General features: G+C 35.2%; 2 protein-coding genes across 3 annotated transcripts; one reads left to right on the top strand and one right to left on the bottom strand.

Moving 5' to 3' along the window:
• Positions 1-475: 475 nt before the first annotated feature.
• Positions 476-16,683, bottom strand: LOC132752202 (uncharacterized). 2 transcript variants are annotated; one of them, XM_060742510.1, is made up of 6 exons: positions 16,609-16,683; positions 12,732-12,864; positions 10,375-10,482; positions 8,534-8,609; positions 8,047-8,123; positions 476-1,490 (listed from the first exon to the last, which is right to left on the bottom strand). In XM_060742510.1, exons 2-6 carry the CDS (start codon positions 12,862-12,864, stop codon positions 1,360-1,362), a joined length of 525 nt encoding a protein of 174 aa, XP_060598493.1. In that variant the 5' UTR covers positions 16,609-16,683; the 3' UTR covers positions 476-1,359. The 2 variants fall into 2 exon arrangements, with proteins under 2 accessions (XP_060598493.1, XP_060598492.1); XM_060742509.1 differs by lacking the exon at positions 16,609-16,683 and adding an exon at positions 16,366-16,493.
• Positions 16,467-27,484, top strand: LOC132752201 (putative phosphatidate phosphatase). The gene is made up of 7 exons (XM_060742508.1): positions 16,467-16,575; positions 19,563-19,659; positions 20,660-20,811; positions 22,723-23,030; positions 24,337-24,394; positions 25,073-25,240; positions 27,344-27,484. The coding sequence occupies exons 2-7, from the start codon at positions 19,587-19,589 to the stop codon at positions 27,482-27,484; spliced, it is 900 nt and encodes a 299-aa protein (XP_060598491.1). The 5' UTR covers positions 16,467-16,575; positions 19,563-19,586.

Here is a 27,484-nt window from a genome sequence, read left to right as displayed (position 1 = left end):
AATGTCTTATCCTAAAGAATTTTGTGTCTTAATATGAAGTCAATCCATTAATTAATAACAAAGTCATAGCCAGTTACAGCAAAAAAATGAAAATTTCAATAATTTGACATTTAAGGTCAAGGTCATGTATAAGTGAAGGTCAAAGTTTGTCTGGTAAACTTAAAGGTCTATCCTAAAAGATTGTTGTGTTCAAGTTTGAAGACAGTCCATTAAGAAGTAACAGTTATAGCAACTTATAGCAAAAATCAAGCAAAATGAAGACATTTGACTTTGAAGGTCAAGGTCATTTACGAATAAAGGTCAAGTTTTGTCTGGTCTTCTCTAAGATCTTGTCCTAAGGGTTGTTGTGGCCAAGTATGAAGACAATACACCAAGAACCTAAAAAGTTATGATCAAGGTTAAAGTTTGTGGACGGCAACAGGAATGCCACCATGACTGTAACAATAACAATACCTATACTTTTTTCTTTGAAAAAAAAAAAAAAAAAAAGATCTAAAAATGTGTACATAGGACACTCATGCCCCTTCTTCATTTCTGTCATAGTGACATATATACATATGAATATTTTTATAAAAGTAAAGTTTTATATATATATATATACAAAATATATTAAACATTTAGCATTATAACTTTTAAGTTTCACAAATCTTTGATCATTCTTGATGAGAAAAGTATTTAATTTATGACCTTGAGCTAATGACCTCAAATAAAAAGGGTTCTGTCATCATCTAGTTATGACATGACCAATCTCATGACCAAATATATAGCTGTAGGCCAAAGCTTTTTCTAGTTATTTCTAGTTATTTTTGATTAAGCTTTCAGTGGACAAAGCAAAGCTGACATTGACCTTTGAGCTAATGACCTCAAAATCAGTAGAGCCATATTCTAGTCCAACCTCCACGTGATATATGTGGACTGTAGGCCAAAGGGTTTTTCCAGTGATTCATTGGATAAGCCTTTAGTGGCCAGGGCCAGAGTGACTGATCTATGACCTTAAAATCAAAAGGGGCCATCAACAAAATCTTTGCAAATCTTTATGGAATGAACACATGATTTAGTGCTGTGTCATCTGAGTGTATGCAGACAGACAGACAGACAGAAAGGTGGTGACTATATGCTCTCTCTTCCAGGAACATTAGACTAATGTATACATTAATACTGGCATACCCAACTTCTTAAACTTCAACAAATCACAACAATGTGTCATCAAACAGTTACAACCTGCACTATCTTAACATAGTAGACAATGATATAAGATGTTTTTTTAACATAAAAAAATTGATGACAAATCTTTAACAGCACAAACATAACAATGTGATTTGGTGAACACAAATGGTAAATGAAGTCTTCCGGAGATTTTCAATGCTTATCATTGTAAGACGAAGTCATCGCATCTGTTCTAGATTCATCATTTTCAGATTCATCATCATGTGACCTTCTTTCTTGTTCCTCCCAATATTTCCTGCTATGGTTCAATACATATGCCTCACCTGAAACAATACAAAAAACATTCCACTTATACAAAATGTGAGATAACTCCTAAATAACTTGAGCGTTATCTTAACAATGTTTACTTCGCCATAAAGGTCAGATATCCCTAATATCTAACAATAATACTGTAATATAAATTTTGGGTAGACTGAAAAAACTAGAATTGCCACTGTTATGGTGTGAATACCCCCGCCTACCACAGTGGCCATTTAGAGCCCAAGAACAACCTGGCCCTGCAAAATCTCAGGTTACTAAGCCAGTGCATTGCTAAGTTATGTATTCTACATGCTTCAAATGTGAAAATGTAAAAATCAATACACTGCGGACAGCATTCTTCAGCATTTGAGCAGACAAGCTTATTTTAGTAAAATCCATGTGACCTTGACCTTTGACACAGTCACCTAAAAATCAAAAGAAGTCATCTACTAGTCATAAACAACCTCAATACCAAATATAAAGACTTCTTAAGCAATTGAGAGGACAAGCTCTTTTTAGTCAAGGCCCCTGTGACCTTGACCTTTGACCCAGTGATTACAAAATCAATAGGGGTCACCTTATGGTCATGATAAACCTCCATGCAAAATATGGGTTAAAGGATTCTTAAGTTATTGGATAGACAAGCTTTTTGAAGTCAAGGCCCCTGTGACCTTGACCTTTGACCTCAAATCAATAGGGGTTCTCTACTAATCGTGACTAACCTCCATGCCAAATATGAAGACTGTGGGTCAAACTATTCTTAAGTTATTGGGCGGACAAGCTTTTTGAAGTCAAGGCACCTGGGACCTTGACCTTTGACCTCAAAATCAATAAGGGTCATCTACTAATCTTGACTAACCTCCATAACAAATAAGAAGACTGTGGGTCAAAGGATTCTAAAGTTATTGGGCGGACAAGCTTTTTGAAGTCAAGGCACCTGGGACCTTGACCTTTGACCTCAAAATCAATAGGGGTCATGTAATAATCGTGGCTAACCTCCATGCCAAATATGAAGACTGTGGGTCAAAGGATTCTTAAGTTATTGGGCGGACAAGCTTTTGAAGTTAAGGCCCATGTGACCTTGACCTTTGACCTGGTGACTTCAAAATCAATAGGGTTCATCTACTAATCATGACTAACCTCCATGCCAAATATGAAGACTGTGGGCCATAGGATTTTAAAGTTATTGGGCAGACAAGCTTTTTGAAGTCAAGGCCCCTGTAGCCTTGACCTTTGACCTGGTGACCTCAAAATCAATAGGGGTCTTCTTCTAATCTTGACTAACCTCCATGCCAAATATGAAGAGTGTGGGTCAAAGGATTCTTAAGTTATTGGGCGGGCAAGCTTTTTGAAGTCAAGGTCCCTGTGACCTTGACTTTTGACCTGGTGACTTCAAAATCAATAGGGGTCATGTACTAATCGTGACTAACCCCCATGCCAAATATGAAGACTGTGGGTCAAAGGATTCTTAAGTTATTGGGCGGACAAGCTTTTTGAAGTCAAGGCACCTGGGACCTTGACCTTTGACCTCAAAATCAATAGGGGTCATCTACTAATCTTGACTAACCTCCATAACAAATAAGAAGACTGTGGGTCAAAGGATTCTAAAGTTATTGGGCGGACAAGCTTTTTGAAGTCAAGGCACCTGGGACCTTGACCTTTGACCTCAAAATCAATAGGGGTCATGTAATAATCGTGGCTAACCTCCATGCCAAATATGAAGACTGTGGGTCAAAGGATTCTTAAGTTATTGGGCGGACAAGCTTTTGAAGTTAAGGCCCATGTGACCTTGACCTTTGACCTGGTGACTTCAAAATCAATAGGGTTCATCTACTAATCATGACTAACCTCCATGCCAAATATGAAGACTGTGGGCCATAGGATTTTAAAGTTATTGGGCAGACAAGCTTTTTGAAGTCAAGGCCCCTGTAGCCTTGACCTTTGACCTGGTGACCTCAAAATCAATAGGGGTCTTCTTCTAATCTTGACTAACCTCCATGCCAAATATGAAGAGTGTGGGTCAAAGGATTCTTAAGTTATTGGGCGGGCAAGTTTTTTGAAGTCAAGGTCCCTGTGACCTTGACTTTTGACCTGGTGACTTCAAAATCAATAGGGGTCATCTACTAATCGTGACTAACCTCCATGCCAAATATGAAGACTGTGGGTCAAAGGATTCTTAAGTTATTGGGCGGACAAGCTTTTTGAAGTCAAGGCCCCTGTGACCTTGACCTTTGACCTGGTGACCTCAAAATCAATAGGGGTCATCTACTAATCGTGACTAACCTCCATGCCAAATATGAAGACTGTGGGTCAAAGGATTCTTAAGTTATTGGGCGGACAAGCTTTTTGAAGTCAAGGCCCCTGTGACCTTGACCTTTGACCTGGTGACCTCAAAATCAATAGGGGTCATCTACTAGTCATGACTAACCTGCATGCCAAATATGAAGACTGTGGGTCAAAGAATTAAGTTATTGGGCGGACAAGCTTTTTGAAGTCAAGGCCCCTGTGACCTTGACCTTTGAGCAGGTAACCTCAAATCAATAGGGGTCATCTGCTAATCGTGACTAACCTCCATGCCAAATATGAAGACTGTGGGTCAAAGGATTCTTAAGTTATTGGGCGGGCAAGCTTTTTGAAATCAAGGTCCCTGTGACCTTTGACCTGGTGACCTCAAAATCAATAGGGGTCATGTACTCATCGTGACTAACCTCCATGCCAAATATGAAGACTGTGGGTCAAAGGATTCTTAAGTTATTGGGTGGACAAGCTTTTTGAAGTCAAGGTCCCTGTGACCTTGACCTTTGACCTGGTGACCTCAAAATCAATAGGGGTCATGTACTAATCGTGACTAACCTCCATGCCAAATATGAAGACTATGGGTCAAAGGATTCTCAAGTTATTGGGCGGACAAGCTTTTTATAGTCAAGGCCCCTGTGACCTTGACCTTTGACCTTGTGACTTCAAAATCAATAGGGGTCATCTACTAATCATGACTAACCTCCATGCCAAATATGAAGACTGTGGGTCAAAGAATTCTTAAGTTATTGGGCGGGCAAGTTTTTTGAAGTCAAGGTCCCTGTGACCTTGACCTTTGACCTGGTGACTTCAAAATCAATAGGGGTCATCTACTTATCATGACTAACCTCCATGCCAAATATGAAGACTGTGGGTCAAAGAATTCTTAACTTATTAGGCGGACAAGCTTTTTGAAGTCAAGGCCCCTGTGACCTTGACCTTTGAGCTGGTGACCTCAAATCAATAGGGGTCATCTACTAATCGTGACTAAATATGAAGACTGTGGGTCAAAGGATTCTTAAGTTATTGGGCGGACAAGAAAAAAACCGACCGACACCAGACGGCCGGACAGACAAGCTGATTCCAGTATACCCCCCTTACAACTTTGTTGTGCGGGGGGTATAATTAAAGATATTTTTGGTCTTGTTCTAATTGTCTATGTTATGCTATTACTTATGGTTGCCCCACCAGTTATTGTCTGCTCACCTGGTCTAAAAACCTGTGATACAGAATTAATTATTGTTAAGAGTGTACAAAGTTATTGCTGTTCATTTTAATTTACCTATAAAAGTCCAGTATCTCAAGAGAATATTTGGCGGATTATTTTTCAAGTCAACATTGTCCAAAAACACTTGTACTTTATCATATTTCTTTTGCCATTTTAACAGATCACGGAAGTTATGCTTCCTACACTGCACAAAATCCAGGGCTTATAGCTACAGCTAACTATAACATCCGAGGTTTCAGAATTACTGTCTGCACCTGTTTGAATTTTACTTATATTGTGTAGGAAGCTATAAGCTTACGGACACACACACAACTTTATTCCTTGAACAAACTAGTACACAGCAATGAGTGTAAAGTTTCTTGCTCAAGGAAACAAAGGCTTCCTCTGACAGCCGCTAAAGATCCTTAGACAACAAGTATGACATGTTTATCACTCAGCAATGTCCATAGATCTGAATAAGTAAGTGTTTGTTTCTACACTACCAAACAGCGAGTGGTTTTTTTTATACTCGCCCTGTAGGGGCACTTTTTGTGTATTTTGATGTAGGACAGTCCTAGGATCATTCCTGTTATAGTTCCATCATTATTAGCCAAAGATCTTATAAGGAGATTTTGGAACATGAATGGAACATGAACACATGGTGGTCACAATGTCCAGGTGAGATAAAACAAGGGTGCCATAGTCACAAAATACGCCCGTTTACGAAAGCTTTAGATGATGATGGGGGCATTATGGATAAGTGTTATCTAGCAAGCAAGTTTTTATTCTTGGCACTGTGTTGTTAAATGAACCTTAAAACAAATCAGCAGGGAAGATATGCACAGGATGTGTGACCTTGACCTTGGTCGCAGGGACCTGAACTTTATGCACGGCACTCAGCTTCACAATGATGAACATTTGTGCCAAATTATATTGAAATCCCTCTATGCATGTAGAAGTTTTGCTCCAGACAAGCGTTTTTCTATGAGCTCTAACTGTGACCTTCACCTTTGACCTAGAGACTTGGTTCATGTGCAGGGCACTACGTCTCATGGTGGTGAACAATTCTGTAAAGTAACATTAAAATTCCTCCATGCATGTAGAAAATATGCTCCGGACAACATCTGGATATTTAATCATCTCCAGTGACCTTGACCTTGCAAATATTAACCTAAATTAAATGTGTCACATCTGTAGTCATGATAGTTACCATTTGTGCTACAATCCATCAATAAATGATGACTAAACCTATACACATCTTCAAATTTTTATCTGAACTTTGACCTCTATGTGTAACCTTGACTTTGGTCGCAGGGATCTGAATTTTGCGTGCGGCACTCAGCCTCACAATGGTGAACATTTGTGCCAAGTTATATTGAAATCCCCCTATGAATGCAGAAGTTTTGCTCCGGACAAGCGTTTTTCAATGAGCTCTAAGTGTGACCTTGACCTTTGACCTGGAGACCTGGATCATGCATGGATTTTTTGTTTGTTTGTTTGGATTTTTACGGCACGTCAACACATAACTGGCCATATCGTGCCGAATGCTATAATAGGCTTAAAATATTATGTAAAACATTGTAAATGACAATAGAAATGAACCAATTAGATCCTAGAATACAAATTTATCTCTTTTAAATAATCAATTATGTTCTTTGATGGAATTGTATTAAAAAGTTCTTTGAGTGAATTTACAGAATAAAATCTATTACGGGGCCTGTGAAAAATCATGACATTCAAGAAGAAAATGCTTGACAGTAAAATTTTCATTACAACCTACACAGAAAGGGGCATTGTCATTTGTGAGGAGATAAGAGTGGGTAATTTTAGTGTGTCAAATTCGGCATCGAAGAAGAACTGTTTGATCACGGCGGTTTGACAGAGATAGAGATGGTGACATATCAAGAGATGGGTTTATATCGTGAAGTTTATTAAAAACGGCATTGTCCCAATTTGCTTTCCATTCAGATGATCATGCATGGAGCAATACATATCATGGTGGTGAACATTTCCATAAAGTATTATAAAAATTCTTCCATACATGTAGGAGATATGCTCCAGACAAAATCTGGATATTTCACCATCTTTAGTGACCTTGACCTTGCATATATTGACCTAAAGTACATGTGTCACAGCCGTAGTCATGATAATGACCAATTGTGTTACAATCCCTCAATAAATGATGATTAAATCGTCCCTATACACATCTTCATATTTTTATCTAAACTTTGACCTCTATGTGTGACCTTGACCTTGGCTGCAGGGACCTGAATTTTGTGCGCGACACTCCGCCTCACAATGGTGAACATTTGTGCCAAGTTATATTGAAATCCCTTTATACATGTGGAAGTTTTGCTCTGGACAAGCGTTTTTCAATGAGCTCTAAGTGTGACCTTGACCTTTGACCTAGAGACCTAGTTGATGTGCGTGACATGGCTTCTCATAATGGTGAACATTTCTATGAAATTTCATTAAAATCCCTCCATGCTTGTAGGAGATATGCTCCGGACAACATCTGGATATTTCATCATCTTTAGTGACCTTGACCTTGTATATATTGACCTAAATTATATGTATCACAGCCATAGTCTTGATAATGACCATTTGTGTTACAATCCCTCAATAAATGATGACTAAATGGTCCATATACACATCTTCATATTTTTATCTGAACTTTGACCTCTATGTGTGACCTTGACCTTTGCCGCAAGGACCTGAATCTTGCGCGCGACACTCAGCCTCACAATGGTGAACATTTGTGCCAAGTAATATTGAAATCCCTCTATACATGTGGAAGTTTTGCTCCGGACAAGCATTTTTCAATGAGCTCTAAGTGTGACCTTGACCTTTGACCTAGAGACCTGGTTCATGTGCGCGACACTGCTCCTCATAGTGGTGAACATTTCTATGAAGTTTCATTTAAATCCCTCTATACATGTAGGAGATATGCTCTGGACAAAATTGGACGCCGCCCGCCCGCCAGGGGCGTTCCCATAATACGTCCCGTTTTTCAAACGGGCGTATAAAAACACTAGCTATTATCCTTTAAATATCTCTTAATTACTATTTTAACTTACTTGCGTAGATTCTGTAATTTTTGTTATAGAGTTCACCATCAGTATATGACAATTTCCCACCAACATACACTCTGTCTCTGCAAAGGAAGTATAGGAATGACAGTGTCTTCTGAACAGTTAGCATAAAAAGAAATTCACTACCAAACTTAGTACATGTTCATTGTAGGTAACTAAATTTACTTCCTAACTTGACACGTGTAAATAACTAAATTTACTACCAAACTTTATACATGTAGAAATTTTTTTTTAAAACTTTTTACACATACATAACGAAATTTACTTCCTACAAATAACTAGTTACATGTAGATAACTAAATTTACTACAGGTAGCTAGGAACCAAATGACTTAATGTGCCACAGATTTATACAAAAGGATTTTAAAATCCATCCAAAAATGAAAAGTTATGGACTGAACACATAGTTGGGCAGGATGGAATTGTAAAAACTATGTAAGTTCTGAGAAATAAACATATAAAACTTTTGTTACCCAACATGCATTCTATTCAACACCAAAGATGCTAATCCTGGATTATTTATGTTGACTGTATGCCATTTTGTTTCACCTACAAGACAAACAATTAAATTAAAGTTAGATAATTTCTTAAGAGGCATGTTTCAGTATACAATGTGAATATTTTCATAAAGAAAGTCATACTGTAATGCTTTCCTGCCAAAGAAATTCTAATATCGGCCAATATCGTAAAAACTCGGTCATTTTACACAATATTCGTTATTCAACAAGTTTAAACCATTTATAACCAGAATTTAGTACATAGCAATAAAGGATAAGTGATTGTAAATAATCTAATGCCCAGGATTTTGAAAAAATAACCTCCCACAAATAACCTATTTGCTACGATATTAGCTGATGTTAAAATTTCTTTGGCAGGAAAGCATTACAGTTAGACTACCTTAAATGTTAAAGAGAGGGTTTGCCTAAAATACGAAAGTGAGATTTTTGACGAAAGTGACTTTTAAAATTTGAATTTTACCGTTTTAATAGAATTTTACAGCTGTTTGTAGACATATATTATTAGCAACTCATTATATATATTATAATAAATAACCATGATCATGATTTAATCGCCATTTATTGGCCTAACATTCTATATACAAGTTCAGCGATCTTCCTTTCGCTCGCATAGCATAGAAAAATACGAAAGTAACTTGTAAAGTATTAAATATAGACTAACAGTTACGATTAAATCATCATAATGATTATTTTTGAAAATAAATATTATATATTTCTGATAATATACGTCTACAAACTGCAATTTTAATATAAATTTCAATTTAAACTCTATATTTAATATCTTTAAGTCACTTTCGTATTTTTCAAAGATGTCACAACTTGTGTATAGAAATTATGCAAATGAATGGGGATTAAATCATCAGAGTGATTATTTTTTTTAAAGAAATATTATTAGTTGCTAATAATATACGTCTACTAACAGAAAATTCACTGTAAAATTCTATTAAAACGGTACAATTCAAATTTTAAAAGTCACTTTCGCTCACTTTCGCTCCCTTTCGTCAAAAATCTCACTTTCGTATTTTAGGTATACCGTTAAAGAGACATGATGCTTTCACAATATTACAACTAAAACTAAACATTGATGCAACATTGTCATTAAGTTGGCAATAGTTAGCAATATTTATGAAATGTACCTCAACAAAAAATATAACTAAGAAAGTAAAAACAAGGGGTCTTAACTGAACTAGAAATGTGTCAAGAGGACACAGATGCCTCTGCTTAAATCCTATTATACATGTAGAAGTAATGAACCTGACACATACTTCAACTGCAAGACTATATGACAAAATTATGCTAAGTTCAATCCCTTGCTCTGATGCAGGGGTGTGGAATTCCTATGCCCGACTTGTCTGACTCGGACAAGTAAAAATTTGGTTACTGCTTGTCTGTTGACAAGTTGAGAAATAACAATGATATAAATATTTTAAGACAGTGAAATTTCTATGATTATTAAAAATTACGAGAAACATTCTTCTCTTTGATACAGAATGGCACAATAAAGCTTCTACATTTTACTTTGTTCATAAGCTCCTTATGTAACAGAAAATCTTTGATCTCAAAACTCACCTGGACAAGTAAGTTTAAATGTGGACAAGTATGAAAAGTTTGTATTTCCACACCCCTGTGATGGTATGATCTTGACATCTGAGCTAGAGACCTGAGTCTTTCATGTGACATTCATTAACTTTTGGTAAAATTTCACTCAAACAAGTATAGTGAGGAGCAAGAATTAAGTAACTTAGTAAAAATATTAACAGTAAGTCAACAAAGCAAAATAATGTAAGTTTTCTTACTATCATTTCCACATCCAATCCTAAAACTAACAAATGTGTGACCCATTTTTGTTTCTACCTCTTTTGGTGGTGAACCCACTCTTCCAATACATTGCACTTTGCAAAATGCTGAAAGTTAAAGTAATATGACTTCATATATCATGTATAAAAACAATGCCAGAAAAAAATGCATGCATGTAAGATGCTGTAAAACAATTTGAAATAATTTTGTATAATGAACACTTTCTCAGAATCAGTGGAGTTAAAATTCTTTTCACGTTCTCAGAACATTTCGAGAACATCAGTATCATTGTAAGGCACAGAAAGGCTACAACAGAGTGGGATGTTTTGACCCATGGCATTCAAATTGCCAAGACAATAGAAATTAACCCTCATTATAACAAGCATTTGATAGTATTGCGGGCAATACAGTAGTCCCCTATCCCCTACCGGTCCCTCAAAAAGTTCTTTAATTGTCATACACTCCTGTGTATTGCCATTTATAATGAATTTGAGGATGAAGTCTGTATTTGAAAATATCGACCACAAAACATAATAAAATAAGTTTGTCTATATCACAGTAATGTGTTAAGTTTCCATGCTTAGTAAGGAAATTATATTTATACAACCTTGTCATATTATTACGATGTGGGATTTTAAAGTAAATCCTATAAGGAATGAAGAAGTTGGAGTGAAAATACCAGTTTCTCGAAAAAAATCTAAGTTCAAGGGGACATAATTCTGGAAATAGTCTTGCTAGAGTATTTAACCTTCTCAAAAATGTCGAGTGATAATAAGAAACATATATATGAAGTTTGAAGTAGATACATGTACATTAGGAAATAAAGAAGTTATTTAAAAAAGACAACATTTTTTTCCCCTAAAAAATCTAAGTTCAAGGGAGGTAATACTGATATTTTTTGTGCTAGAGTTATAAACCTTGTCACATATGATGTGGTTGATGACCAGAAACTTATATTTAAAGTTTGAAGTAAAACACCTTAAGAAATAAAGAACATATAGTGAAAAAGCTGAAAAATTTAAATCAGAAATCTTGAAATTCAGGCTATTTGTTGCCATAGCAACCAGAATTTTCAACATAGGAAGAAAGAAAAAGATGTGCATAATCTCCAGACTGCCATCTACCCATATTTCAAGTTTCATAAAAATATTTTCAGTACTTTTTGAGTTATCACTGGATCCAGTTTATGTGTTAAATTTGCCATATTTTCAGACTATTTGTTGCCATAGCAACCAGAATTTTCAACATAGGAAGAAAAAAAAAAAGACGTGCATAATCTCCATACTGCCATCTATCCATATATCAAGTTTCATAAAAATATTTTCAGTACTTTTTGCGTTATCGCGGGATCCAGTTTTGTGGACGGACGGACTGACAGATAGACGGACGGACAGACGGATAGACGGACGGAGGGAAAACCTAAAGTCCCCTCCGGTTAAACTGGTAGGGGACTAATAATTACCATTTTTATGCATATGGTATGTTTCATTTGAGCCGCGTCATGACAAAACCAACATAATGGGTTTGCGGCCAGCATGGATCCAGACCAGCCTGCGCATCCGCGCAGTCTGATCAGAATCCATGCTGTTCGCTTACAAACCCTATAACAAGTAGAGAAACTGATAGCGAACAGCATGGATCCTGATCAGACTGCGCGGATGCGCAGGCTGGTCTGGATCCATGCTGGTCGCAATCGCATTATGTTGGTTTTGTAATGACGCAGCTCATTTATTATCATGAGTTTCATACTGAGACATATGCATGTACTAAGCTTTTGGCTCAGTTCAATTAAACCAGCGGGCCTTCAGTTTTAATTTTTTGTTGGAAAAATCAATTCTGTGTTGTTTGAAAATAAGGTTTTCAGTAATTTTATCTCGGAAAAGTGAATCATATCACTGTTAAGTCTTCTTCAACACAGCGTCCTGAGACCTATTTTTAATGACTTTTGTTTCTAAAAATAGAATATTGGGAAACGAATTGTCAGCTTTACTAACTTACATATGGAGAACAAACTTGTATCGGCCTTCAGCTTTTCTATTAGAGGTTTAATATATGTTATTTTTAAAATTAATCCTTTCAAATAATTATCAAATCAAAAGAATTAAGGAAAAAATGAAATTTGCTGGCGATAAAATACATAAACAATAAGGAAACTTCTCGGTTCCTCTAATCTACTGTTCCGTTCTCTATATGTAAATTATATTTAAATATTCTCTAAAAGACAACTTTAAATCACACAACTGATAAAAAAATATGTTAACCACCACTTAGAACCATTTTAGAAGAGGACAGTGAATGACCTGGTTTAAAACTGCAGAGGTATGTAATAATAAGGTCAATAAATGGCATAACTCACATAATTCACTTCCTTTTGGTTTTTCCTCTGGTTTTTCCTCGTGTACTGCCTCCAAATTTTTTTCATCATTTGTACAATAGTTTGCCCTGATGCACCTATGTATGCTCACAACACTTCTTTCACCACTTACCATCTGAAAAAAAAAACATTTCTCGATGAACAAGAGCATTAAGGTTATCAAAAAAGAACTTGCCTGAAGGAGCAAAAGAAAAACAAGGGGGCCATTGGCCCCAATGCGCTCACCTGATCTTTGTGTATAGTTAAAACTGTTCCCATCCATAAACTTTAACCATGATCATAACTTTAAAGTTCTTGGTGTATTGTCTTAAAACATCAACTTCTTAACTACACAAAACAATTTACCCTGTTTTGTATATTTTTAAGACCTTGTAACTTTACTTTTGTATATCAATTGCATTTAGTACTCAAGAAGGAAAACCTATGACCCCATGGTGGGGCCAAATTGACCCTAGGGCTATAATTTGAACAATCTTGTTAGAGTTCCACTACACAATGCTTCATGCCAAATATCTGACCTCTAGCCTTTGTCAATTCAGAGGAGAAGGTTTTTTTAAGTTTTTACTATAAACATATAAGGAAAAACCTATGACCCCATGGGGCGGGGCCAATTTTGACCCCAAGGCTATAATTTGAACAAATTTGGTAGAGGACCTATAGGTGATATCATATACCAAATATCAAAGCTCTAGGCGGCAGGCCTTGCACTTTCAGACATTAGGCTTTTTAAGTTTGCATTTTTTAAACTCCTTTTCTAGCCTGTGACCTACTTATGCAACAGACCGGAACCATTTAACAATTTTGGCAGGGGATCACCCAAGGATCATTCCTTACTGTGCAGTCTTTGGTTTTTGATGAGAAGTTGTTTAAAGAATTGTTGATGACGCATGACGACGGACAGTGGGGGAACCATGAGCATGTTGTGCTCAGAAGAGCTAAAAATGTGGCTGGCCTTTTATTATTACTCAGCTATCTATAAAGGTATTATTTAAATGTCATATATGGCACAAGAAACAATTAATACCAGGATGTCAAAGGCCGGGACTGCTTAGCAGACCAGGGCTACGCTCTTGTGATATGATTGTGATACTACTGATAGGTAGTCCAATATATTAGACATTACAGGCTTGTTATAGTTTTAGGTCAGCCAAGCCTGACGTCTAATAGTTATTGCTCATAAAAGCATAGCATTTAAAAAAAAAAAAAAATGACTATTGTCTTGCCTTTCAAGCTTTATTCAAAAGCTTCTCTTCAATTCTTTCAATTTCATGCTCAATCATTCACAAAAACGCTCAAACAATGTACTTATCAATTAAGAATAAAATATAAATATCAATCTATTTTTGCCTATCAGCCATACTGTTTAAGTAAAGTGCTTTACAGATTGATTCCAAATTTTTGAACGGAAAAATATATTCAAACACGCTGACAGTGCATGGGCAATTATTTCGTTAAAAAAATAATCTGTTAGAAACTTCTGACTCATTTAAACGCTTGCATTTGAATTAGCCAATCAGAATTTGTGCACTGTATGACGGTCATTTGTTTATCGGCTGTATAACTATAAGGAATTTAATTAAATGAGAGGTTTTAATCATGATTTTTCGGATGTCACAGTTTATTTTGTTAAAAGGTATTTATTTTTTAGTTTTATTCATAAATAGGTCAAAATTAATGTAAATACATGCTGTCTTAATTGTTTAAATGCATTAGATCTAAATAGATGTCTAATGTCAAATTGTTTGCGACACGTTTTTGCAGTGATCTGCTAAGACCTAACGTAACATGAAATGAAAGATTAATTAATGATAAATATGAAATAGGTTATGTATAGGTCTTATAATTAGGTAGGTAGATCCAACTTTCTAACTATTATCGAAAACATAGCCTTTCTTGCCTATTCTTAGAAATGATTCTTTGTTTTAGCAAATTTACCAAATGTTATAAGAAAATTTACCACCCAGATGTGAAAAATCATTGACAATCTGCAGGGTTCTCACTAGGACTTTAAAACATGGAGTCCATGGACTCCCAACCCTGAAATAGTTGGAGTCCAAAAGCGCGTCGCAATTTATATGTTTACAGATTAGTCATTCAATGCTCACAATAGCATTGCTGATATTTTAAATCTTCAAGAGACTTCCAAAGTTTATAGCTATTCAAAAGAAACTCTGAACTACATAGTATAAAATTTCATTGTTTTGTTGTTAATATTTATTATGAAATTATTTAATTATAATGCATCAACACATGGAAATCGTTTTTTTTCCCACTTTTATACCAAATCAAATTTTATTCTGGTTAAATAAGTCCACTCTAAAGACAAAAAGTTTATATTTGTAAAAAAAAACGTAAATGTATATAGGCAGCGTTTAGCGGAATGAATAGGAAAATCGTGTACAGCTTCACACAGTGTGTAAGAGATTCACCCGATCGACAATTATTTTAGCAAATATTTTCAAAAGGGGGCAAATTGAAGATCGATATTTAAAGATTTAATGTTGATTAAATAATAAAGGAACAATTCATTCGCATGTTTGGCTTGGAAACCGAGAATTTTTGCGAAATTTTAGGGTTTCTGGCGAACGTGAAATCGCCGATGTTCGGGATCAATTTTCGGATAGAATCTAAATATCAAAGAAAAGGCCTTAAAGGGTATGTGTATTTTGGTTTGTTGTCGTGGCATTTCGGCACAATATCTTAAATTCTTAATACTCTTATAGAAAGTTTTTGAAAAAAATGAAACTAAAGCAAAATTGTGCCTAGAAAATGCCGAAAATGTTCCGAATCATTCAAAATTACACTCATTTGTAATTTAAGAAAACAGTCTTTAAACTTGCGGCGTAAATAGTCGATAATTTTATCCTTTTGTCGGTATAAGTTGCTAATTTCCAATCAACTGTTGATCAAAGATATAGAATTATCACCACGTGTTATATCTGGTAATTACATGTACTGTACAGCGTGTATACATTAGTCTGATAACTATTGCATGTTAATGATCGGAAGCGTTATCGCTGATTGGCTAATCGCTTCACGGGTCGATGTGCATAGGACCGCCTACCTATAGACTGACACGTGCTGACGCATTTGTGTATTTGTGGTTGTAAACAATCGGTAATGTTTATGCGTCCCAAGGCAAAATTAAGCGTACGTGGAATCCTTGCTCTGAAATATTTGCGTCCAGCTGTAATAAACATGCGTACCGGGACGCTGAAATAAGCGTCCCTGAGAACCCTGAATCTGTAACAAATTACCTTCAAAACTTAAAGCTAGGGTATTACATTTTAAACCTCTTTTACTTTTACAAAAAAAACAACAATTTTTGTATTATTAGATGCTGTAATTGACAATAATTTGACATTGCATATAGTGCTTTTTGCAGTTCTTCAGCAGATTCAGCAAATATAACTGTGTCGTCAGCATATAAAAGAATGAAGTGGCCGAGTGTTTTTGTCGCGAAACGTCAGTGGAGCGAATCGTTATCAACTCGTCGCGAATACATGTGACACGAGATATTATCCTGGATAAGTCTGCATTGAAATAAATGTCACTTAAACCAAATATACATTTTTAAATAAAAAATAATAACTTAAATTCTTCAATCATATTTTACCTTCTTAAAAAATTGACGAAGCATTTTAAAACAGGAATTTGTTTTGCACGGGAGCAAATTTTCTTATTTTTGCAAAAACGGGAAAAAAGTAAAATTAGCAAGCCGGGAACCAATATGCTGGAGTCATTTGTAACTCCTCGCCTTTTATCGTTATGTGGTCAACTGACAAGTTTTGATTTGACAGATGAAATATTTCAAGTTCTGCAGACGGTAAAAGTTCTTTAAACCGAAAGTTCATTGTACCGTAAAGTTTGTGTTACTTTAAATTCTAGACTTCAGTCTTTACATGGTCGGTTTCTTGGAATCGTGATAAACCCGGAAATGAGATTTTATGTCTGTTAGGTCAGACTAATCTATTGATATTTCCATCGGCTTGCATTATAAGAAATAGCCCAAAAATTTATATTAAAATTTAGTATATGTCCTAATTATGAGAATAATATGACTGTCAATTTAAAAATGGCTTTATCAAATTATGTAAAATGGTTTGGCAACTAATTTTTTTGAGTGATGGCATGTCCAAGTGGTGACTATAAATCCGGTAGTCAGACTATTCTCTTCCTTACCACTTCCTTCCCTGACGTTTCTCTCCCTATTTTGGGGGAGAACCGTCTGCATATTTGCAAATAAGTAGACAGTTCCTCCCCATCTTTATTTTTATTAATACATTAATGATTATTATTGAAGTATTTAGATGTTTAATTATTGGATAAGTTTATTATTAAATTAAAATATTTTATTGGAGTATTTAGATGTTTAATATATGGGCATGTTTATGATTAATTGATATAGATTAGATAAAAAAAAATATTTTTAGCATAGTATATTATTCAGATTTTTTTTTATTAATTTAGATCTAATGTATACTTTTTAATGTGTTTAATTTACTTGATTAGGATAATCATTCGATATTTATTATTGGGTGAGGTTTTTTGTTTTTTTTTTTAATAAATAAGAAAAAAAAATATAAGCAAAAAATGATTTATAAATTTTAATTGCTAAATTACTATAATTAAATACTTTTGTATAATGAAGAAAGGAGTTCAATACACATGTACATGTATGTGCGTTAAGTTTACTGTCAGAGATAATTAAGGTGTTTATTAATTCATTATTCAAGAATCAAGGTGTAATCTAATGATTAAAATAACTGTAAAAAGGTGTTGATAAACAAATATTTTTATTAGTTATTTGGTAATATATATTGTTTCATGTTACTGACTACATGTTCTTTAATCAATTTTGTATAAAAGTAAATGTGAAATGTGATTGCATACCAGTTGTTGCTTATTTATTTTCTATAACATACTTGTTACCACCTTATTCGCTATTTAACAAATGAATGAATATCACAAGACCTTCACATAATTACAGGTGTATGTATATCAATCACTGTCCAGTAATCTTAACCTCTCACAATGAAGGTGTTAACAGTATTAAAATATCTGAAAAAGGTGTTAAATTTACAAACACTTTTCAGAATCAAATAAACATAAAATGCACTTTACTTAATATCAAATACATTATTTTAATAATCTTCAAGAAATATTATAAGATTAAGTCAAAACTAAAATGATAACTAACAAATAAAAATTTGGGGAGAACTGTCTGCATATTGCAAAATTGGGAGAGAACCGTCAGGGGGTCAGGGGAGGAAACGGTATGGGAGAGAACCGTCAGGGAGAGGGAACTGGTAAGGGAGAGAATAGTCTGTCATTCTATAAATCCAAAGATTGCTGCCAGTCAGATCACAGGCGCTAGTCACATAATCAAATATGTTACATAATCGGTCTATATATGTATATAAAGATATAGACCGATTATGTAAAATATTTGATTATGTGACAAGCGCCTGGGTGTACCGACATAATCCCCTTCGGACAAAATCCCCTTCATGTATTTTTGTATATCTGGACATAATCCCCTCCATGGGTGGACATAATCCCCTGCATGTGTGAAATTTCGAAGTGGACAAAATCCCCTTCATAAAATTGCTACCTAGGACAAAATCCCCCTCAGATGAATTTTCTGTTTATGAAGTGGGAATGAGAGCGACATACTGCATTATGCTTTAATGAAAACTTCTAAACTAAATAAAGGTTAACTTGATACATAATTATAAATGAAAAACAACAAAAGTTCATTATTCATCAATTTTTAGGGAGTATATAATAATACATTATTCATCAATTTTTATGGAGCATAATAATACATTAGAAACCTATGAAACAAGGGGATTTTGTCCGGGGTAGTGAAGGGGATTTTGTCCAGCCTTGCAAAAACATGAAGGGGATTATGTCCACCCATGAAGGGGATTTTGTCCGGGTATGCGAAGGGGATTTTGTCCGGAGGGGATTATGTCTGACATTCAAGCGCCTGTGAGTCAGATCTAACATTGGATACACTTCCGGTGTTACATTGATGCTTTAGTCACCTTAATAGCACTGAAGTCCTAGATCTTCATTGCATTGACTTTAGGCTCTTTTTGATGATATGACATTATAGTCCCTAAAGATTTGGTTATCTCTCCCTTTGTGCCCATATGCTGAGCTACAGGTTAATCCTATCCGGGACAGACTGCAGCATCTGAGGGTTCTCACTGTGATTTTAAAAATACACATGGAGTCCTGGGACTCCCAAGCCGAAAAAAGAAGGAGTCACCTCAAAAATATTTGAAAATATGTGAAGCTGTCTATGCTGCAGTCACTGAATAAGCTGAGTAAATGAGGGGGGGGGGCAGAGTTTGAACAGAAAAAAGCTTAGGAGAATGGTAATATGTCCCAAACCAAGTATGTTGCATTCTCATTTGCATTTCAGATTTTATTTTTACTTTTATCAAACCCGCTGCATTTCCTAATAAAAATAATTTGTTGTCAGATCAGTTCATTCTTGCATCTCTCTTTTTGTTTAAACACCTATTAAATGCAGTCTACTGCAATCTGTATAAGGAAAAGAATTTATACAATCAAATCTTTTGAAACTAAAATAGATTTTTAAAAAAAAAAATTTGGTGTAATTTGACAGACTTTACCTAATTCACATAGATTGTTTAAGCGATGCCTAAATGTTTTGCATGTATGTGTCCACTAGACATGTGTCCACTAGACAATATTTTTACTAAATGTCTACACATTTTAAGAACATTTTCTGAATTTTTATAAAAAAAAATGAAATTTGTCTCAATGTTCTTGTTTTAGGAATTTTGATAGAGAAAAATAAACATGAGTGCTATACATGAGAAGAGGATGGCTGTTTTAAAGCGTGTATTGTCAGATGTTATCATCATTGGCTCAGGTACAGTAATTTCAAAGGTCATGCAAATGTAAAATGACTTTGTCTTAAAGTGGTTGTCCATGAACAGGCTCAATCAAACTGCGCTTGCAACATTTTCAATTTTGCCGTGTTGGTCTTTCTTTAGGGATTTGTATTTTCTCTATTTTGTCAAATCGCACCATCATCATCAGCTAAGGTAACCATAACTTCTGCATGCAAAGTTAAGGGTCAAAGAAATGTATCTTATAGCATTTGTTGTCATATTAAACAACCATCAGCTAGGGCCTAACCATAGCTTCTGTATGCAATAAGTTAAGGGTTAGATGGCTATATCTTATAGCATTTATTGTCAGATCTCACCATAATCATCAGCTAAGGTAACCATAGCTTTTTCATGATATAAGTTAAGGACCAGATGACTCTTTTTGCATTAATTTTGTTTTCAGATTTCACCATCATTGGTTATAGGTAACTTCTGTTTACAAAGTTAAGGGGTTTTAATACATTTGTTGTCAGATGTCATCAAATTTTGTTAAGGTAACATCTGCATACATTAGGGTAATAAGGTAAAAAAATGTCAAATGACTGTGTCTTAAAGTGTTTGTTGTAAGATGTCACCATTTGTAAGATGTCATCATTGGCTATTTATAGCTTACTTCTGGATGCTAAGTTGTAAGGGATTATATCTTTAGAAGGTTGGTAAAGGTGATATGATCACCAGCTAAAGTGTCTTCTGTATACATGTATGCTAAGTTATGGACACTTACTTCAGTTTTCATATAGACACATTATTAGACAGAATGAAAACTGTTACATAATTGGTACTTATTGAAATTTATATGGTTTTAGAATATGATAGTCAGAATTATTTTAGTGAAAAAAAAATAAAGGCTGAAGATCTCATTTTTTATTATCTGCCTTTGCCTATGTGAAGTTAAAATAACATAGCATTACTTTATAAACTTAAACTTTACATAAACTTCTTTTCCAAAATTATTATTTGATACAATTTTATTTTCAGGCGGTGCTGTTTTACTGCTGTTCAGATTTTTGGGTGATCCATATAAACGTGGTTTCTTTTGTGATGATGAGTCACTAAAACATCCATTTAAAGAGTCCACGGTCTCGTCAGCTATGTTGTATGGTATAGGTTTTGCTCTTGGCTCAGTTCTTGTAAGTAGATAGTCAAACTTTTCTCTCTTTTTTATTTACAAGTATCACCTGAACTTCAAATTAAGACTATGTTGGATTATTTTTTTAAAGTTTCTTTCACAAGCTATACATTATTATACATTATACTTAACTTTTTAAAAAAGTTTAATATTGATATTAAGAAATAATTTTTTTGTGGTAATATACATGATTTCAACTCTGGGCTTAGTGTCATGTGCATAAACCAGGTATCCTGGTTAAAGCTCAAGGTCACATTTGGAGGTCAGAGGAAAATGCTTGTCAGGAGAAAAACTTCTAATTACATAATTACATTGTAAATTGATTTTGATTTAACTTGGTAGAAATGTTCCCTATTGTGATCTGGTGTTACACACCAAATTCAGGTCCCTGTTGCCAAGTTCATGGTCACACACAGAACTCGAAGGTCAGATAAAAATATGTAAATTTGTGTATGGTCAATTTAGTAGTCTTGAATTACAAGTTTATAAATGAAATGTTGATGTCATGGCCACCAGAGATGATTAGATTTTAAAACTTTGGCCATCTCTAGCTTGTCTTGTTATGTTCACATAAACCAAGTTTCTAGGTCAAAGGTCAGAGGAAAACACTTGTACATAGTGAAACTTCTTTATATATAGAGGAATTGTTATATAACTTTGCACAAATTGTCAAAATTGTGAGGCATAGTGTTTGTTATTTGCAAAACTCAGGTCAAAAATAATTCAGGGATGCACAAAAGATTGTAAGAAGTAGAAATTACTACTACTTTCAGTTTGTAAAAGGCAAAATATGTTTATTAATTGTAAAGTCATAAACATATATTTTAATATGCCCGAAAGGGCATATTATGTTATACACTCTGGCGTCCGTCTGTCTGTCCGTACAAACCCCAGGGGGGAAACTTGTTTGAATTGAGAACAATGGTTAAACCAAAAGTAAATTCCTTTGCTTGGTTTTGGGGTTTTTCCTTAAAAGGTGGTCCGGGCTTTGTTTTACTTTGGGTTGTGTCTTTTTATAAGCCTTGTGTGACTAAAAATGGCCAAAAAGATCAAAGGAAAAGTCACATAAGTACCATTTTGCGAGTCCGTCCTCCGTTAGCAATTTGGTTTCCGGAGCATAACTTAAGTTCCATTTGACCCCAATGTTCAAACTTCATAGGATGATTGTCCATATTGGGTAGAAGACCCCTATTTATTTTGGGGTCAAAAGGTCAAAGGTCAAGGTCACTATTACCTTAAAACAGTTTCCGGAGCATAACTTAAGTTCCATTTGACCCACAATGTTCAAACTTCATAGGATGATTGTCCATATTGGGTAGAAGACCCCAATCGATTTTGGGGTCACAAGGTCAGAAGTCAAGGTCACTATTACCTTGATACTGAAAACAGTTTACGGATCATAACTTAAGTTCCATTTGGCCCACAATATTCAAACTTCATAGGATGATTGTCCATATTGGGTAGAAGACCCCTATTGATTTGGGGTCAAAAGGTCAAAGGTCAAGATCACTATTACCTTAAAATTGAAAACAGTTTCCGGAGTATAACTTAAGTTCCATTTGGCTCACAATATTCAAACTTCTTAGGATGATTGTCCATATAAGGTAAAAGACCCCTTTTGATTTTGGGGTCACAAGGTCAAAGGTTAAGGTCATTATTAATAACTTAAGTATTAATCAACCTACAGCTGTAAAATTTTATAGGATGAACAGCTAATTCCCATGTCTTACAAATGCTTCATCCTTACTAAAAAAAAACACTTTCGGCATATAATGCTCCGCCTAGCGGTGCTCTTGTTCTCAAAGGTTTCCTGTTGTTCCAAATTTGATCAGACAATTTGTAACATTCATAGCATTATTCAAATTATTATGATAAAAAGATGTTCTATATATTTGATTTTTCTTTATCTCAGATTGGTGTAGTTGAATACATATGGATATATGGAGTAAAGGAGCGTGACCCACAACAAACTGTTGATATCAAGAAATATGGGAAACATTGGATTCTTATCCGAGATATTTACCTATCCTTGGTTCCATACATATTTGGTGCCGCTTTGGAGCATATTATATCGAACATTGGGAAATACAGCATTGGACGTCTAAGACCTCATTTCTTTGATGTGTGTAAAGTAGACTTTAGTAAAGTGAATTGTTCAGCTGGATATATTGAGGAATTTGAATGTCTGGGTGACAATAAAAACAGAATTAGGGAAATGAGGTAAGAATGTGGTAATAATTATTGGAGAAGCATGTATTATGCTTTTGACTATATAAGTAATGTTAGTTATATTTAGCTGGAAATATTGTAGAATTGAATGTCTGGGTGACAGTAAAAAAACAGAATTAAGGAAATAAGGTAAGTTTGTGGCGTTAATTATACACAGAGACCCTGTCTCCCCTTGATATATTTCCAGAGGAGATAATCATTGTATTGTGTTTGCTTATATAATTATGCCTGATTGTCTGTTTGTTCTTTTTATGTTGACATTAATACATTTTTAGTAACCTTGTAACAGTTGTATCTCAGCAGTCAGTCCACATAAAATTCTTTAGATAACTAACTAGTCATTACCAACTTTATCTGCATTGACCAACTACTAATCCAACGTGACTCTGAATCAGTGGTCAGAGACAAATGACCATTAGACATCCTTGGTCCAAGATCAGTTTTTCACAGAAAAAATCAGCCTTGTCTGAAGGATAGGACCACGACCTGGATTAAAATCCAATACCCTCCATATTTGAGCTAAACGGGTGGACTTTTTATATATGCCTGAAAGGATTGGTAAAGAGAAGTTCTTCTGCAAGTGAACAAGATAAGATTGCCATAAAGCAGTCCTCCCAAAGTTACAAACACAAGACTATTTTTAGTGCAATGACCAATTAACAGAACAACTAATTAGCTAGACTGTAAAAACTGGACTTACAATGAATCAACAAGGCAAACTAAAGTAAATTTTTTAGCCTCATACTTTGTAACATGTAGCCTGGAATCTTATAACTGAATATTTTAAAATGCCTAGCCATGATAAGAATGTTTCATTTAAAACCTGATACTTTCCTGAAACATTAATGTCACATAGCTACAGTTCTCTCAATTGCCTTTTGACAAGTTACAATGTACCCTTATACCCGTCTGCTTGAAACCATTGACCTAGGCTAGCTGTATATTTATTTTATATATACATATTTACCTAACTCAAAACGGCTAATTTAAAATACCCAAATTTTTGGACTTTCCACCTTGTTCAGCGGCATTTATTATACAAATAATTCAGACAAAACAAGGGAAGTGACGAAACATCATTGAGTGACACCCACCATGGCATTTATGTGCCATCTGCTCGCGTTATTCATAAGGTTGATATGTTTTTTTCCACAAAATTTTGATTGTCTTTCAGTATTTAGTCAGTCCAGTCGAAAGGCTTAACTGTAGGTCAATTCAAATTAGCGCTTTCAGTTATGTACGGCAAATTAGAGATTTTATCCATGTTTACATATATAATGCCATTGTTACATTACAGGTTATCTTTCCCATCAGGTCATGCATCATTTCATCGTACTGCCGCTATATATCTGATGGTATGTACCTTAAGTATTTAGTTGTGTTGTTTGGTAAAATTTGCTGTACTAAGTATCAGTAAAGTAGGCTTTTTTAAAGTTGGATGGGTTATTAGATATGTTCATTATTACATGTATACTGCATGGTCTTTTAATGTAGATTTTCATTGGCATATTATGATATGTATATTACCTTTATAATAAGCTCCTTTTAATACTTTAGTTGTTAATTGGGGTAGAAATGTGGAGATAAAAAACAGTATATTCAGTCAACAATTTGCTTAAAAAACAATCGTATTGCAACGCTCACTTGGTATTTAAATATTTATATATCACTCAAGCTTTTAACATGTTTATCTGAAGTTTTATTTTATAAAAATATTTCTCTGATTACAACATTGTATTTTGAGGCATGCAGCTTAACCCATTTCTTAGCCTTCTAGCTGCAAACTTACTCTAACTATACAAACAAGTGCAGACCAATATCAGTCAGCACATCTAAGTGCAAATCTGATCATGGGTCTGCACTGTTAGTTAATCAGTCAGTATGTTTTTTTAAATTTTACCTAAAAAAGATGAATGGTTTTGTTCAGATCAAAAAATGGACAAGTCCATTTATGATATTGAGGGTGGTAAGGGTTAAATAGATGTTCTTGTATGTGCAAGATATTTGATAATGTATGTTGTTCTATTTTGCAGATATTTTCTACAACGAAGGCTAACATTTTTGTTCAAGTCTTTAATAAAGCCTGTACTACAGACACTGATATTTGCTATGGCTTACTACAACATGTCTTAGCAGAGTGTCAAACTACAAACATCATCCAAACTGATGTGATAGCTGGTGCGGTTATAGGGTGTTGCAAAGTATTAGTGCGTGAGTGGCAGTAATGGTTTTGTTCTTTAATCACCAGTTTTATAGAGTGAGGTCTTGTTTTTGTATGGTTTTAATCAAACATTTGCCACTGTAAAGGTCATTTTGTCACCTTAGTGCAGTAACAGAATAACTTTTATTTTTTATAACCCGCACAACAAGAGTTGTAAGGGGGGTATACTGGAATCAGCTTGTCCGTCCGGCCCAGCCGTCCGTCCTTTTTTTCTTGTCCGACCAATTACTTGAGATTCCTTTGATCCACAGTCTTCATATTTGGCATGGAGGTTAGTCATGATTAGTAGATGACCCCAATTGATTTTGAGGTCACCAGGTCAAAGGTCAAGGTCACAGGGGCCTTGACTTCAAAACCTTGTCCGCCCAATAACTTAAGATTCCTTTGACCCACAGTCTTATCATATTTTGGCATTAAGGTTAGTCATGATTAGTAGATGACCCCTAATGATTTTGAGGTCACCAGGTCAAAGGTAAACGGTCACAGGGGCCTTGACTTTCAAAAACCTTGTCCGCCCAATAACTAAGATTCCTTTGACCCACAGTCTTCATATTTGGCATGGAGGTTAGTCATGTTAGTAGATGACCCCTATTGATTTTGAGGTCACCAGGTCAAAGGTCAAAGTCACAGGGGCCTTGACTTCTAAAAGCTGTCCGCCTAATAACTTAAGATTCCCTTTGACCCACAGTCTTCATATTTGGCATGGAGGTTAGTCATGATTACTAGATGACCCCTATCGATTTTGAGGTCACCAGGTCAAAGGTCAAGGTCACAGGGGCCTTGACTTCCAAAAGCTTGTCTGCCCAATAACTTAAAATTCCTTTGACCCACAGTCTTCATATTTGGCATGGAGGTTAGTCATGATTAGTAGATGACCCCTATTGATTTTGAGGTCACCAGGTCAAAGGTCAAGGTCACATGGGCCTTGACTTCTAAAAGCTTGTCCGCCTAATAACTTAAGAATTCCTTTGACCCACAGTCTTCATATTTGGCATGGAGGTTTTAGTCATGATTAGTAGATGACCCCTATTGATTTGAGGTCACCAAGGTCAAAGGTCAAGGTCACAGGGCCTTGACTTCCAAAAGCTTGTCCGCCCAATAAACTAAGATTTCCTTTGACCCACAGTCTTCATATTTGGCATGGAGTTAGTCATGTTTAGTAGATGACCCCTATTGATTTTGAGTCACAGGGTCAAGTTCAAGGTCACAGGGGACCTTGTCAAAAAAGCTTTTCCCCTCAATTGCTTTTCAGAGTGCCTGTCCAGAGGTAAGCGGTTGTGGTATTGATTTTGACATTTTCACATTTGAAGCATATGTAGAAGTAGAATACATAACTTAAAGCAATGCACTGGCTTAGTTACCTCAGATTTGGCAGGGAGGGTTGTCCTTGATTCTTTAATGGCCACTGTCGATTCTGACAAGTGTATGCGGGTATTCACGCCATGACAGTGGCAGTTCTAGTTAAATTTGATATGTGTTAAACAGTTACTGCACTAAGGTGGCTGTATAGCAACTTTACAACTATACTGTGTGGAAGAGACATTATTAAGAATCACTAGCCGTTTGTAAAATAGCTGGATAAAAAAGAGAACCAGGTCAGTCTGCAGCAGCTATTGTCACTGAGTGGTAATGTCACCAACTTCAAATCACTTGCCTCTCACCATTGTTGGTTCTTATTCTGTCAGGGACAAATGGAATCTTCCATGTGACGAAGCTATCCAGTTAACTTAACAATGATTGGATGGTTCTCTATCAGCTTGTGCCTGAAATAATTCACAAAGGGGCACCTGGGGTCTTCCTCCACAAGTATGGTTAGAAAGTCACTGTATAAACTTTAAAAAGTCTATGTGACTTGAAATAAAGAAATCTAAAATACATGTTTGTGCACTTTGAGCAGACTGTATACTGGAGGTTTACATGTAAATTTTGTTGTTTTCATTGCTTACAAGGGACCTCCCCTTTTCAAGATTGTTTATTCCATCAGATAAGTATACTACATTGAGTATTTTGATTCTACTGGTTTGAACATGGTAAGGTCTTCATTGAGAATACAACTCGTAACAGGTTTTATTTTTTCTTGCAGGCATACTGCGTGTCAGATTTATTCAGTATGGCAGATACAAGGGAGACATATAGGGAAATGTACATGAACATGAAGGGACAGAGTGGCAGAGAACAGAACTCAGATACTGAGAAAATATCGGACACTGATGTCAGAATGTGA

The sequence above is a fragment of the Ruditapes philippinarum genome, unplaced genomic scaffold (assembly GCF_026571515.1).
Source record: "Ruditapes philippinarum isolate M1 unplaced genomic scaffold, ASM2657151v2 ctg8740_1_1_1_1, whole genome shotgun sequence".
In the NCBI taxonomy this organism is placed as follows: Eukaryota; Metazoa; Mollusca; class Bivalvia; order Venerida; family Veneridae; genus Ruditapes; species Ruditapes philippinarum.
The sequence above is the reverse complement of the archived record's forward strand: the minus strand, read 5'-3'. Positions and strand labels throughout refer to the sequence as shown.